The sequence below is a fragment of the Stenella coeruleoalba genome (genome assembly GCF_951394435.1).
Source record: "Stenella coeruleoalba genome assembly, chromosome: 1".
In the NCBI taxonomy this organism is placed as follows: Eukaryota; Metazoa; Chordata; class Mammalia; order Artiodactyla; family Delphinidae; genus Stenella; species Stenella coeruleoalba.
This window is the reverse complement of record NC_137169.1, coordinates 97,287,404-97,303,446: the sequence shown is the minus strand read 5'-3', so window position 1 is coordinate 97,303,446 and position 16,043 is coordinate 97,287,404. Positions and strand designations below refer to the sequence as shown.

At 34.3% G+C, this 16,043-nt stretch overlaps 1 protein-coding gene across 3 annotated transcripts in view; it reads right to left on the bottom strand.

Moving 5' to 3' along the window:
- CEPT1 (choline/ethanolamine phosphotransferase 1) overlaps positions 1-16,043 on the bottom strand; it is a 36,226-nt gene that overhangs the window by 3,328 nt on the left and 16,855 nt on the right. For 2 of the 3 annotated variants that reach the window (XM_079927154.1, XM_079927155.1), the window contains exon 5: positions 6,197-6,281. In XM_079927154.1, the coding sequence (XP_079783280.1) occupies positions 6,197-6,281 (85 nt within the window). Of the gene's footprint in view, positions 1-6,196; positions 6,282-13,083; positions 13,169-16,043 lie in introns of all 3 variants that reach the window. The other variant, XM_079927156.1, reaches the window with a different exon arrangement.

Here is a 16,043-nt window from a genome sequence, read left to right as displayed (position 1 = left end):
TTAATAAAAGAAGTGTACTTTTCCTTTATCTTTGTGCATTTTTTGAACTCTACTGCTAAATCTGTAATTCGTTACTAATTGTTATGAGAGAAAGCATGGAGCATAAAGGACTAGAAATATTTGCAACTAGATTTAAAAAATCTGCAAACTAGAGAATTCCCAATTCCAAACTGTTAGAATACAGCCAGCTAGTAAAAGTAGAAAGCAACTAAGAAGGCATTCATATTCAAGGAGCTTCTGTAATCTCAAATTGTAGCTTCACATAAGAGTAAAAACAGCTCCCATGTTGATGTCAAGAGATTCTGATTGGAGCAGAGCAAACTCAGGGACAGGACGAAAAATATGTGAAGCACACCCAAGCAGGTACAGCTCTATAATTGTGAATCCGAAACTTTAACATATGTTTACTTTTCAGAAGAAGTAAATAATAAATTTTTACAGTATATGAAAATATGAATTGATTTACCTAAAGTAAGGGGGGCTGAATGGTTTGAGATCATGTATCTAAACTTGTGAACACAATATACCTCATTTAAAATTAAATACACTTGTATAATACTAAATCCTAAAAATCATTTAAGATTTTCTTTCTTTCTGCACATCTCTTTTTAGCTTTTCTGAAGTCTCCAATTTTGTCCAATATGGACTGAAAAGAAAGGAATAGTAAAATGATAGATTCTATTAAGTGAAACAAATGACCCTAGGAATAAGATTCCAAAAGCCCACAGTAGTTTAATAGGCAATGAGTTCTTACAATGAAGACATTTTAATCAGGGCTGTCTACACTTTTTAGGGATGCCATCTGCTTACACTTTTAAAATCAAATAAGAATGTGACACTTCTTATTTTTTGTATGTATAAAACCCTGGTAAAATTGATAGATATAAAATTTAATGTTTAGCTACTCTATTTCTTTAAAACTCTCAAGAACTCAGTTTATTTACACAACTCTACGACCTCTTGCAAAACTGCAGTCTAAAAAAACAGGGAAATCAACAATTCAAATTTCAAGTTGTACTGTGGCAGTGTTTAATTTTCTAAAATGAAATAGGTCAACTTAAAAATTAAGCCCAGAACTTCACGGAGCATCTTAAATTGTCTCCTTCCTTCTCTAACTGATCTCCAAACCCTACAGTCCAAGCTCAGAGCTTGTTTTCAATAAAGGAGAAAATCAACACCATGGTTGCTTTGAACTCCAAGAGACTTTTTTGCTCCAGTTCAGAAAACTAAGGATATTACAATCTAAGTCTGATGCACCTGGCTGAAATTCAATATTCTGTCTAGTTTCCTTTTCCCTCCAAAGACAAAGGACCTGTCTGGCAAAGGAGGAAATACTACACTCACTTAGATTTCAAAAGAAGTGAAGCATTAATCCATTACAGGGGCATGCCTGTATTAAGGCCAGGGCACTAAACAAGTGCCAACTCTAGTGTAGCAGTAATCTGTGCCACAACTGAACTGCATTGCATCACAAATGTGTTTAAAATTTGGTGAAAATGCTTTAGGATCACGGAAATTTTTGCTCTCTGAAAGAACAAAGGATAAACAGCAACATTACGAAAGCCAGGCAAATTAGTAAATGGCTTGGACCACAAACCAAGTAAGCAAGCTATAGACGTAGGGGCAAAGAATCATAAACATTCTTAGGGCCCTCTTCACTTCTGTCATATATGATAGCTACATACACCAAAACATAAGCTCCTGAATGTAGGTTTATGTTTGAATTGATTTTTAGAACCCTGGATATTGTAGGTGCTCAGTATAAACTTATCAAATAGATTAAGATGTTCTCCCTTTCTCTCTCTACGTAGAATGTCTTTTTTTGAAATACTACCGTATTTCAAAATACGTGACACACCTTGCCGTCACGTTAAGAAGAAAAAAGGAAGTTAGCTGCAACAAAATGAGGCAACATGAAGGGAAAGCGGAAGTCAGAGGAACCCCAAGTCTCACCAGGTGATCACTTAAAAATCAGCACTGATCAATCACTTTTAAAAAGTATTAAAATTATTGCCATTTTCACCTCACACTCAAGAACAAGGAGGGTGGACACATTGTCCTTCCCAATCTTTCTTTCTGTCCTCAGCCTCCTGGAACATATCCAGGGTGATCAAAGTGCATCCACTCTATAGAAACAGCCAGAAAGCTGTACTAAAAACACTTTTATCTCAGGCCTACCCAGAATGTCAATGGTCTTTGAGACTGGGAAGAATAAGAACTCCCTTGGGTCATGGTGTCTGCTCTACAGCTAGGGTAAAATCCTCTGGATTCATGCCATAAAATTATGTAGCCAAATAATATCAGTTTAAGGTAGTTCATTTTTCAGAGATTAAAAAAAAATCTTAAATTCTCAGGTGTACCAGATTAAATGGACACAGATTTTGGTTTAATCGTTTGGATTAATGCAGAGTATCAGTTACTAAGCTGTTAGACAAGTTTTCTTATGAGCATAATAAAATATTCTTACAGGCTTTGTAAATTTCAGCAGAAACAGAAAGTATCATTTTGAGATTAGATACTTCCTTCCAAAGAATGTGGGAATGCCTGTTTATAATGTCTGATTTAGTTAAGTATAAAGCCACTACTTAAGTCTTTTAGTTTAAGAATGAGATACAAATAAATTACACTATATAGCAAGTCTTCAGTTCTACCTAATGAATTCTGAAACTTCACCTGTAGTAACACCCACCATTTGCCTTAACTGGATTCCAGAAGGTGTCTCCTGGTTTATTACACGTTTAATCTACTACTACTTTTTTTTTTTTTTAATTTTTATCTTTGGCTGCATTGGGTCTTTGTTGCTGCACATGGTCTTTCTCTAGTTGTGGCGAGCGGGGGCTACTTTGTTGTGGTGCGTGGGCTTCTCATTGCAGTGGCTTCTCTTGTTGTGGAGCATAAGCTCTAGGCACGCTGGCTTCAGTAGTTGCAGCACATGGGCCCTAGAACACGTGGGCTTCAGTAGCTGCAGCACACGGGCTCAGTAGTTGTGGCTTGCGGGCTCTAGAGCACAAGCTCAGTAGTTACGGCGCACGGGCTTAGTTGCTCTGTGGCATGTGGGATCTTCCCGGACCAGGGATCAAACCTGTGTCCCCTGCATTGGCAGGTGGATTCTTAACCACTGCGCCATCAGGGAAGTCCTCAGCTACTACTTTTAAAAGAATCAAATGTCAGTGAAAGTAACTGTGAGGGGATTTTATGGGTCCCTTCCAAAGTGATGACATTCTTTTCTTAAAGAGTTATATATATGATAGAAGATAGTTCCAAGACATCCCAAAAGGATATATTCTTTTAGGGAAGCAATACACAAAAAAAGTCTTGTTTTTTGCAATGTGTAAACCATATACTAACTTTTGTGCATGAAAATAATTTCTTTCCGTAAAAAAGGGCGGGGGAACCAAAACACAAACCATGCACACACAAAAAACCCAACCAACCAAAACCAACAAAAACTAACTACAACCTTTGGTAAAAAAACATCTCTGGGCTTCCCTGGTGGCACAGTGGTTGAGAGTCCGCCTGCTGATGCAGGGGACACGGGTTCGTGCCCCGGTCCGGGAAGATCCCGCATGCCGCGGAGCGGCTGGGCCCGTGAGCCATGGCTGCTGAGCCTGCGCATCCGGAGCCTGTGCTCTGCAACTGGAGAGGCCACAACAGTGAGAGGCCCGCGTACCGCAAAAACAAAACACAAAAAACAAAACTCTTTGAATTAAAAAAAAAGGCAAGAAATGGGTAATCAGTAAGCAGTAGATAGAAATCACTTACCTTTGCAAAACAGCTGATTTTCTAAAATCAGCTTTAAGAAGACATTTGCACTGTTTTTGTTTGTTTTTACTATAAAGTTGCTTTCTTAAGTATCAGTAAAAGTCTTCTAATAAGGATTTGGAAGGCAATTTCCATTTCATGGCCTCAACCTCAAAAGAGATAAAAATTTCACAGCTAGGCCCTAAATATCTTCTCTCCATTTTGGCACACAAATAAATCAGAGCACTGCATGTAGTAGTCTTTCCTGAACGAACACAATGCAATTCAAAACAGCATATTCAGCAATGAGCCCACAGGGCCAAGGATAAAGAAAAAAAGAAATACAGTGGTTTGAAGTCAATTATGGGAATCTGTACTGAAATCTGCTCAAAGAACCCAGAGTATTTCTCTAAGCCTCCGAATATCACCAGAAAAGTCCAGTCCTTTCCTTTTATTTTAATGATGGTAACAGTAGAACCAACGATGCTAATAATAAGACAGTGGCCCGTGAATCTCTTTCCCTACTGCAACCTCCATTTCAGTCTTGGATCTGAGAGTTCCTCAGATTACTTTTTAAAAACATATAATAAAAAAGAATGATTATATTATCTTAATTGCCAATAAAGATAGGATAAAATATTTGATCCTTTTAAAAGAAAAAAAAATTACATGTTATGTACATGTATAGATTGTGTATATAAATTCTAATAAAGAAAGGTGACAAGTTTACCTGAAGCAAATTTGCTACCAGGCACCACCTAAAAATTATGGATATGTGTATAGCCTGCATGAATACATAACTGCACTGAAAACAATGCTTTCTGTACCTCCATGCTGATACAGATAATTAGGGATATATACCTGATGCTGACTTGATTTTGGATGATTAAGCCAGAAATCCCATTTTTTTTGTTACTGATATGCTGAAACATTAAAGGTAATTTATATGTGTGTAAGATATGCAAAATAATTTTGGAGGGGGAGAGATCTTGGTATAAAACACAAAGCCTATGAAAATAATAATCAATATAGTGAAGAAATTAAAAAAAAATTAAGTGGGAGGTAGGCTTTAGGCTTTATTACCTAGTTTCAGGAAAAGAAAATCTTTTCTTTCCTTCTTCTACAGCCAAATTGTTTAAAACTATTAACTATTTAATAGTTTTATAGCTATTTATAACTGCTAACTATTTAACCTACACAAGAGCAAAAGTAGTAACATTCTAGTGAAATCCAAGATCTATAGATATAGATCTATATGTATACAGTGTGTATGTATCTATAGACCTCAGATGTCACTAGAGACAGTATTGACTTTTGAGACTAATGTGTAAAAAAAGATGTGATTTTGAATGATATTATGTACATGAATGAACAGTTTCAGAATTTTCCTGGTTGACTATGGATTTTCTTTATTCCTTCATCTTCTCTCTCCTCACAACACTATCCTCCCAACAAAAGGCATTAAACAATTTCTGGTAATAGATACTTAGGGAAGCATGTTAATTACACTTCCTTAAGTATCTAATTTACCATCATAAAGTGAGTTAGGTAAGGGAAAAATCTTGCTCAGTAAATTTCCCTTATACTTTAAAATTAATCTGATTTTTATGAACTGTGTTTGTTTAGGAGTAGCAAACATGCCAACTGTAAGAGCAGCAACAACTTCTATTGAGGGCTCATTATTTGATAGGCACTGGTCTGAGTGCTTTACACATACCCATTTAATACACAAAATAACCTTATAAGACAGGTACTATTATTGTCTTCATTTTACAGAGAAGAAAACTAAGCCACAAGAGTTGAATAACAGATCAAGTTCATACAGTAGGCAGTGAAGCCAGGATCAAACTCAGGCAGTCTGGTTCCTGAGACTGTGTTCTTGGCCCCCGTATTATATATATTATATTCGCTCTTTCAGAAGTTTGTGGAAAAGAACTTGTGTTTGTAGGGGTGACTGTATTTCAAGTCAAGTTGAAAATCAAGGTCCTGGCTTGTGAAAACAATCCTAAGGCACTGATTTCAATAAGCACTTATTCTGTTCTGGGGCCAGAGTTAATTTACTACCAAGATTTGTTACTCAGCTTTAAGCATATAACGGAGAAATTAGTAGACTCATGTAGCTCAGAAAGAGAATAAAATATTTGGTTTAATCTTGTCATTGGTTAACTTGATACACTACCTGCTGTTTCCTCAGCTGTAAAATAGGACGACAAATAATAATTCTGATAGCCTTCAAAAATAACCCTGAAATGGACCTACTGTACAACATAACCCCAAGTAGTAAAATTCACTATGCCCTAAAGAGAAGTTTGTGTCCTATCATTGCTGTGACTTTTTGTTTCCAGAAAGAATAAAATAATTTTACATATCATCCTTTAACTGGATTATACTATATTAGAAAAACACAAGCAAAAGACAACATGCATTATATGGGATACACAATGTGCAGAGTTACCATAGATTGCCAAAAAGGTGGTCCTCCAATCACTGCCAGCAAATGCATGATTATTATGAAGATTTGCACTTCAGTCACATCAATTCTGATTAGGTACAAAAAATCCAAAAAAGCAGAATTACTCAAAACAATTTCAGGTTAATTACTTGCAAGCTTAGCAGCATTCCTCTATCATGCACAATAGAAAAAAATCTCAAATATTGAGGAAAGGGGAGAAGGAGGTGTCAAAAATTTGTTATGAGCAAAATCAAATAAAATCCAGAGCGTTTTAATTTCATTTGATGAATTTCACAGAGCAATAAAAACCCCTCCTTTCTAAAGAAAATTTCTGACTCATTGAAGTTGGGCTGAAACTACAGCTTAACCTTTCTCACCAAAAAAAAAAAAAAAAAAAAAAAAAAAAAAGAAAAGAAAAAAGTGTGTGTGTATTAAATTTTGAATGTCAAGCAGAGGATTGCATTGTACTGCTATATAATATGAGATCTTCAAATAAGTGCTTTGTAGTATCAAATGGAAGAAATGGCGAGCTTTTACTAAAGTAACATAAATCTCTGATACCTTGGCAAAACTTACTGCCCTTTAGATATATTCATTTAATGCCTTCCATGATGTGGGTGTGAAAAAAAAAATTCACCCAATTCTCAATCAAATTCTTACGCTTATTAGGTCAACTACTCTAAGACGTCTAGAAAGAAGATACTGAAAGCAGCCAAGAATTAGCTTTGAGGTTGCTGAAAATGATCTTATAGTCAAGAAGAGACAAACCTGGTACAAAAACAGGGCAGTAGAAATTAGAAGCCTGAAAGTCTGAAAAAAGAATATGGGCATATTCTGAAGACTGAGGAGCAAAGCAAAAACTGGTGTTCCTTTCCCTCTGTAAACTAGCACTTTTTATAATCTTGAGATTGTCATTCTCAGATTACTGGATCCAAATGCCTTTTAATTTTTTTACTGATTTACGCTACAGATATGCTTGCACAAAATGTCTGTACAAGGTTATTTATTACAGCATTATTAATAGTTGCAAAACTTTAAAAATATCTCTCAATGAGGGAGTAGTTATAGAAATTATGGTACTTCCATACAGTGAACTATTGGGTAGCTTTTAAAAAAAGAGTGGGGTAGCTCTCTAGTGGTGACATGGAAAAATATCAAAGTTATATTGGGTGAAGAAAAATGCTGCAGAATGTGTATATGAACTTTTTGCATAAAAAAAGAAGAAAAATAATATTACATTTTAATTTTTGCTGATAATTACATAACAAATTTCTGGAAAGATACATTACAAACTAAGAACAGTGGGTACCTATTGGAGAGGACAGTGTGGGAACTGGACAGCTGGAGATGAGGATGAGAAGGAGACTATTCACTGCACACCTTTTTTATAATGTTAGTTTTTAAACAAAGTGAATAATTTATCTATTAAGAAGGTAAACTTAAAAAAAAATTCAGTCTAAGAAAACTGATAGCAACAACAGCAAGGGGGTTCAAATCCCAGAGCAGAATAGAGCCCCCATTTCTAAAATTGATACTTCAAGCAGACAATCTATCATGTGAGCTTAAGACATGTAAGTTTTATGCTCATAATAAATAACCAGATTGAGACCAATCTCTCACAACTAAAAAAAATTATCTTTGATTGCTCAAGAATGTTTTTTAAATAGAAGCATATTAAGCTGCAAACATATAGTGATGTAGTTATCTTGATATACACATTTATTGAAAAAAAAATGGACTGAATTAGGCTCAAAAGAATCTGTAGAGCTGACCTGGTGAGTGATGTTGCCAATAAGGGGAATTACACTCAGTAGCAGACTCAGGAGACTAAGCAGGTGTCAAAGATGATCGACTCTGTCTTGGGTGGAGGAGGGTAGACATCTTACAACATTTTGCTGGATATGTGAAGTAGCCTTTTGGGAGGGGAAGGGCCAGAAGTATAGAATTACAAAATAAAAATGGAGGGAACCTCATGCAATTAATCTTTGTACCTTGGATGAATGTAAGTAAAAGAGATTAGGAAACATGAAAGATCTTTACAAAGCCCAAACTGGGATTCCTGGGAAATTTTTATGGATTAGCCTGTTTGGAAATTTTGGAAGACAGAATTCTGTAAACCGTTCAGATATTATCACTGAATTTAGATCAACAATGCCTTAATGTTAGGAGGGAGAGTCAGGGAAAACTTACTTACCAGTTGGTAGTTAGTTAAGAACATTTTTTCCTGTGTGATTATCTGATTTAGCGGAATACTCTGTACTCCAGGATAAAACCCTCCTGCTCTGAATCATGAGAATTGCCTATCACCACTTCTAGATGTGTGGCTCTAATCTTGACTGTCAATGAAAAAACGCGCAGTGCGAGGCCATCCCGAAAGAGAGAAACTAAGCAAGCTAAGTGGGACAGGTGGCAGAAATGATTAACAGTGAACAAGAGTTAATGATTCTGTTTAGAAGAGAAGTGGTTACCTGACAGTCCATTTTTCCACCCTTCCACTAAGAAGTCTCTCAATATGGGTTGAATTTACTGTAACACATATTAGGAGGGGGCTCATTTTATGCTTTTTGGCTATGCAGGAAAGACATAATTATCTAGAGAATATTATATAAGGCAGGAATTTGGCATTTCTGTAGTCACTTGTTATTTCCAAAATAATAACATGGGTGATAATATTTCCAAGTGTTGGAACTATTTCTCTAAAACAAAAACAAACAAAAAAAACAACCTCCACAACTACACCAAAAATAAGCCCTTCAAGGGACAAGGGCTATGTGGTAGAAAACCACCTAAAACACCAGAGTGACTTTTTAAAAAAGACATGGGAAAACAAATCTTTTAACTATAGCATTAGATTTTCACAGCCTAAAAGTTTCAGAGGGGGGAAATTAGACGATAATAAACATAATTTTCTATAACCATGAAAGTATTTAAATATCTTGACTTGTATTGCTTAAATAATTTCTTATTTCTACTTTATTTTAGTATAGGTTTTGTCAAAGGACAAAAAGAACTTTCCCAACTGCTGTGGATAATCCATGAGTACTCTGGTCAGAACACACTTAAATTACTACAACAAGCCAGCAACAAACAACCCATTCTAATGGTTGTCACAGAAGAAAGGTGGAGAAAAGCAAACCAGTTGTGGAGATTGAGCTCTCCCATCTTTCTGACAGGGGAGCTGTAAGTGTGGCAGTCCACAGTGAAAATAACCTTCAACACTCATAACAAATCCCTTGGGCCCATCACTCCTTACAACATCCTAATGGTCAACTAAATAAGAGGTAAAGATATCAAGGCGTCCTAAATAAATATGAGTAATTTTAACTTCAACTTGTTTAACTAAAAAGAAATAGAAGCTTTCTAGTTGGAGTGCGGATCCTAGGGAGGCTTCATCACCAGAGAAAGACAGCTTAAAAAGTTCCCTGATCAGGACAGCTATTTCATGAGAAGTACAGCTTTTAAAAGTGATTAAGGGGTGCAACAACTCCAAACCATCTAAGTTAGCTAACTATAAAGAAAATTTCTATTTTGAATGTCTCATTTTTATTTCTTAGTGTTCAGAGAGATTCCTAACAAATGCATTTGGTTTGAATTCCAACAAGACTCAGCATTAACTGAGGAATGTGAAGGGATTTAACTGACATTCTGTGAGCGTTGATAAGCATGTTAATCGTCATTTCCTAGCATTTTCAATATCAGAAATAAGACAATTTAATCTAGTTTTCATCTACATATGGCATATGCATTTCAAAGATATACTTGCAGTTAATTTGGAAACATAATTTTTTAAATTAAACTATACTTGCAGTTAATTTGGAAACATAATTTTTTAAATTAAACTATACATAATAAATATAATTTCGTTGTAACTGGGTTGGCTACCAGCTTGGTTTTAATAGAGAATACGCACTAGGGCTAGATTCGCAATGTCATAGAAATTCTGATTTGTACAATTTGACTTGTTAGCTACTATTTTAAAAGAAGCATTTTGCTTAGAAAGTCATTGAAGGGGGCTGGAGTCTTAGTCAAGGATTAGATTGCTGTTAACTACAGATTTGCAATTATTTGTAAATGGATCTGATGTTCTAGGGAACTTATACATAAGCAGAATATGGTACTCATTATATATTTTACCAGGGTGGGTGAAGTACTAGTAGACCGGAATGAAGATTGACCTAGAAATTCAACATACTGCCTTCCAATATTTTACTTTCTACCCTTCATAAGGGGCAAACTGCGCATGACAAGCTTAATGTTACTAACATTAACTATACAGCTGAGTGACAACTACGAGTATTTTAAAGTCAAGTGTTATATATAGAGAAAGTCTAAGCATCTATTTTTGAGATAAGCTGAATTATTTAAAACAGTATTATCTACCACATGAGTGACTATACAGATCTTTAGACTATCTGAGAAGACTAAAATAAAACAACAACCCACCCAGTGACTTTGAATAAGAGAAAAACAGGCAAAAGCTAGAATAGAACAAGTCCTCTAAGAGGAACTAAAGTTTAGGTCTCAAATTTAAGGGGGCAGCCTATCCTTATCACCTTTGGCAACAGAAAAATTAGAAGACAGTCCTCTCACCTCATTTAGTAGTAATCTCAGAGTTAAATAAAGGGATCATGGACATATTCTTCCTCTCAAAATAGCACAATCAATTTTGAAAGAAATCTGGAAATTATTGGGAATTACTAACACAGGTCTTAAATTGCAACAATAATGATAATAAACACTATGACAAGCACTGTAGTCAGCACATAACATGTTTTACTCTTTTAATCTTTACAACTAGCCTAGGAGGTAGGAAATATTACCACCATTTTATAGATGAGGAAATCTGGTCAGATAGGGTAAGTGACTTTTCAAAGGTTACAGAAATGATAAGTGGCAGAGCCTTGAAAGGAATTAGTGTTGTTCCTACACAGTGCTAAAACTCTTCTAATTTTTAGTCTGCTAATCAGCTGGGACAAACATTTGTCATACGTTTTTAACTTGTTATCACTAAGATGTCTGTATGTTTCAGGATGAAGGTTCTTGCATTCTAACACAGTTTTCCCTAAAATGGCAGAATACCACAGGCAATAGCTAACACAGGAAGTTTAGATGCTAATAAATTAAAATAATTTGGAGACAAATTACAAAGAACAACCCTTTCTGAAGCTTATATTTTCCTCTGACTTTGTAAAGAAAAAAGAAAGTACATCTGACAATTTCATTTCAATGACCAAATCAGTTAAAGCAACACACATTAAAAGCAAAGGAAAATCTCTGCAAGTTAGCAACTGATAAAAGTGAAGACAATATATCTGAAGAAAAAATGTATTTCCAAAACATTTTTCAAGATGTTAAAATGCTTTAGTTCTAGAAACATTTTAATAGGAAGGGTTCTATAAACAGAGGGTACTTTGTTATCATAGACAGACAAGGTGAAGGTAAATAATAGTATCCTGACTATTAATTTCTTTAAGAACATTGGTGGAAAAAAACCTTTTGTAAGTTTAATTAATATTAATAAATGAGCTATCAAAAATTATAAATCTAGACAACTGCAGTGAGCATAAAGCTTCAGGTCTTTGGAGAAAGTACCAGAAACAGGTTAAGTGTAAAGGAGTGCTAAAGAATGACACATCCTGAGCTATGCATATTATTCTACTCTAGGTGGGAATCCCACAAATAATTATGCCAATACATTGTAAATTCAATTGAAAATGGCTTTAGTTTTGCTCCTAAAACATGCCTATAGTACTTTTTAGTATACTCCATATTCCAAGTTTATTTGAAAACATGATGTAGGATATCCCTCACTATTGATTTGTCCCCAAAGCCATCATTACTACCACTGAATAACTGGATTTATAATGCAACAAGATACCTTTCAGAAAGAACTGCTATCAGAGACTCACTATTTCTATCATATTATTGAAGCATGTTTGGGTATGGGGACTCAATGCACAAAACCTAATGCTGCCTTGTATTGATAGAATGATCTGTAATATGAACAGTTCCCCAATACTCCCTAAACTGCAAAATTTTTAAAAAAATCTATTTTTCTTGTAAATAAACCTTACCATACTAAAGTGTGAAGGATTCTGGAAAATTCCACTGGGAAACCATTTCTTAATAAATCTTTTTAAACTTTCAAAAGTCATAAGGCCAAAATTACAATTCTAATATGAAAGAAAAAAGATATTATTACTTCCTCTCTTAGCATTAATTAAGGAAATAGGTATTTACCAAAACAAAACAGAAAAAGGAGGGTATTCAAAGAATAACTACAGTAACATGAAAAGCTAAGAATACTTAGTTTTTAAAGCACAACTAAGAGAGGAAAACAGTAAACAAAACAAATAGAAGTGAGAATAGCTTCTAACATTAAATTTTTTATTTTTTTAAAACCAAGATCATTTAATAGAAGCAGAAAAACTAGTACCAGGTTTCTTAAAGAATATTAAGAGAATAAACAGAATTTTTCCTACATTACTATAAAGAGTCCTCTCAACTAACCTATCTAAGGAAAACTCTGCTTGCTTTATTTTGTTAAAAATGTAAATACCAAAAAGTTCTGTTTAATGGTGGAAAGGTATTTGTTTCAAAAATATTTCAGAGCAAAAATGTTACCAGGTACAGTAGGTAAATGGGAGAGAGAATTGTTTTTAGCATCAAATCACCAGAAATATTATATTTCAAAAAATTTTGTTTAATAGGGTGGATTTTTATTGCCCTATATCTTAAAATTATTTGTTTTCTAATAACCTGTTTGTCTGTGAAATACCACAAGAAAACTTGAATTTTTGTTTTTAAATTACTCTGTGCATGACAAAGGTGCTGTCTTTATTGAGTTCACGCCATTGTTCACTGGACAGCATGAATATTCTAGCAGTTACCGTGAAGTTCCAGAACCAAGGACCCAGGGTTCCTGTGAGAAGCTGGCATATTATAATTATGATCTGGGACTCTGTAACATCGAATCTATGCATAAGGAAACAAACATTTCAAAATAACTTTACTCAGAGCTTTTGCTAAAGAGCCCTACTAAAACAAGGTAGCAAAAATAGATTTAAAAGGTAGCATTCTCCTTATAAAGACATCTAAAGATTCAATGAAACAATTTATACAGTACAATTACTATCCTTATGCATACAGGTATACTTCTTACCCAAATCAAAACAGTATAAAAGTTTAAAATTTAAAACTGTAATACACCGAATAAATGACTCATAAATAGGCAGCTGGAAACACTGGAACTAAAAATGCAGTCAATTCTTAATTACCTAGGAATGGTGAATACTACTCGCTAAATAATCACACTGTCTGTGACATAGGTCCCCTCAGTGCCAGAACCTATCCAGACTTCCCTGTGGATAGAAATGCTTCCCAGAAGCCCCAGTGGACAGTCATCTATCTATGTGCTTGAAAAACCGCTAATCATCTTATACCCTTCACTTCTCCACACCTCATCCTGCTCCTACCTCTGCTATTTCAGTAAAATTACCACATGGATGTGGAAGGGGCAAGAGGGAAAGTGAAAGTATGACTTCTTTTGATATGGCCACAGCAAAAATCAAATTGGCCATTTCCTTATCCTGTTTCCTGTTTCTAGTCTAAGAATCTTATCATTTTTCCTTTCTCTTCCCTTAATTCCCCATCAGCATTATAACTCTCTACTATATTGGATTAGTTTATTAGTCGTAAAAATAGCTAAAACATCCAATTCAATGGTGACAGAAATAGAGTAGCAGTATAGAACAGGCTTCAAATAAAAACTACATAATCAAAATTAAGAACTGAGGAATGCTAATGAGATAGAAAGAGGTCCATGATTTTACCTGATGATCTGAGAGTTCAAACTACAATCTAGGTTTTACATTAATACAAATGCTGTAGTTGTTTTAGGATATTATCTATAATAATTTGATAAAATTTAAATGGGCAGAGTCCGAATGAATGAATCATTGCTGAGGAAAAAAACAAAACAAAACAGGTAAACTAGAAACTAAAAGGAAAATCTCTGGTATTTAATAATTCATGCGATAAATCTTAAACATTTAAAGATAGGCAGATCCTATACAGCAATTTAGTAGGAAGCTTCCTAATTCTTTTATTTTTTATTGAAGTATAGTTGATTTACAATGTTGTGTTAGTTTCTGGTGTGTAGCAAAGTGATTCAGTTAATAATATATAATATGTATATATAAAATAACATAATATGTATATATAGTATGTATATGTTATATAACATACTTTATAAATAGATAAGTTATATAACATATATTCTTTTTCATATTATTTTCCATTATGGTTTATTATAGGATATTGAATATAGTTTCCTGTGCTATACAGTAGGACCTTATTGTTTATCTATTTTATATATAGGAAATTTCCTAATTCTTAATCCACAGAAAGTGGATTACGTATTGGGTTGGCCAAAATGTTCATTCGGGGTCTTCTATAACATCTTACGGAAAAACTCGAACAAACTTTTTGGCCAACCCAATATAACAGACAACAGTTTTTAATTACTTGGAAGTAGGAGGTCTTCGAATACTTATTCTTTAGAGGTTATTTGGATATGAAGATGAACTGGATTTGTCACACTACTAGTAAATACACAGCCTATTAACTTTTTTCAATTAACTACAGAAAAGAAAAAGCCAGAAGTTATTTACTTACATAGGAATAAATGTTGGTGGCAGGCTTTTTAGCTAATGTAAATGTGAAACCCTAGATGCATGAATTGAAAAATGTCATAAAGTGAAGATACTCTGCCTGCTATAACTATAAATAATAAGCACAGTAGAAATAATATCTATAAAAGTAATAGACTCTCAGAAGGAACCTTAGATATCATGTAATCCAAAACTCTTACGTTACAAATTGGGAAATGAGGCCCACAAAAGTCATGGGCCTTGCCCAAACTGATATACAGATAATTTGGAGATAACACTTGAGGCAAGACACACCGGCCTGAGTTCAATCTATTATAATTCCTTTCTTTTATTCTCTCCCAAAAAGATAACAAGAGTATTTTTTTTCTGAAACGATAACTTAAGAGTTTTACCTTTCACAGTGTGTAAGATTTTTTAAGACCTATGTTTTACAGAAATATAGTCTTATTGTAGATTGTTTAGGGTTTCTAAGCATTTAATTTATAAAAATGATTCTATACATACATCTACAAGTTATATATTTAAAAGTATCTGGATATAGAGGGTTTAGGTCTTAAGAAATGTGAACTCTTCCATTTAATATAATCCATAAACATTAAAAGAATATTTTACAAACGTTTACAAATGAGCTTCAACTCGTAATTCTTCTCTTCTTCCACTAACCCAATCCTTCTATGCAGTTCTAGCCTCTAAGCCCATATCCCTCCCTCAGTTTTTCACATCCAGGCTAGTAAGAATCCTAAAGGTCTAAGCTGTGTCTGGAAGGTCCCCATGAGCAGTACCCATCTCCATCAGCTCTCTACTTACTCAGTCCAGAAGCACTGTCAGGACAGAGGTCTGTCTAGCTGTGACAGGTACTGATATTCTCTGTGCAAGGCAGCTTTTAGCAAATCAGATTTTAGTAATCAGAACAAAGATATAGCTCATACTTTCAGGGAAGAAGTATCCAAATCACATTGGTTTTTTCACAATACTTGACTGTGAATGAAAATTATTTAGTTATGGATAAATTATTATGCCAATTTCTGTGCAAGCACACTTAAAAACTAAAAATAGGGACACTAGGAGACTAAGAAAAACAAACAAAATTTCTTCTTTGGTAAATATACTATTTTATAAGGTTATTAAACATATAACAACCTGGATTTATTGTATATATATTAAGAAACCTCATGATT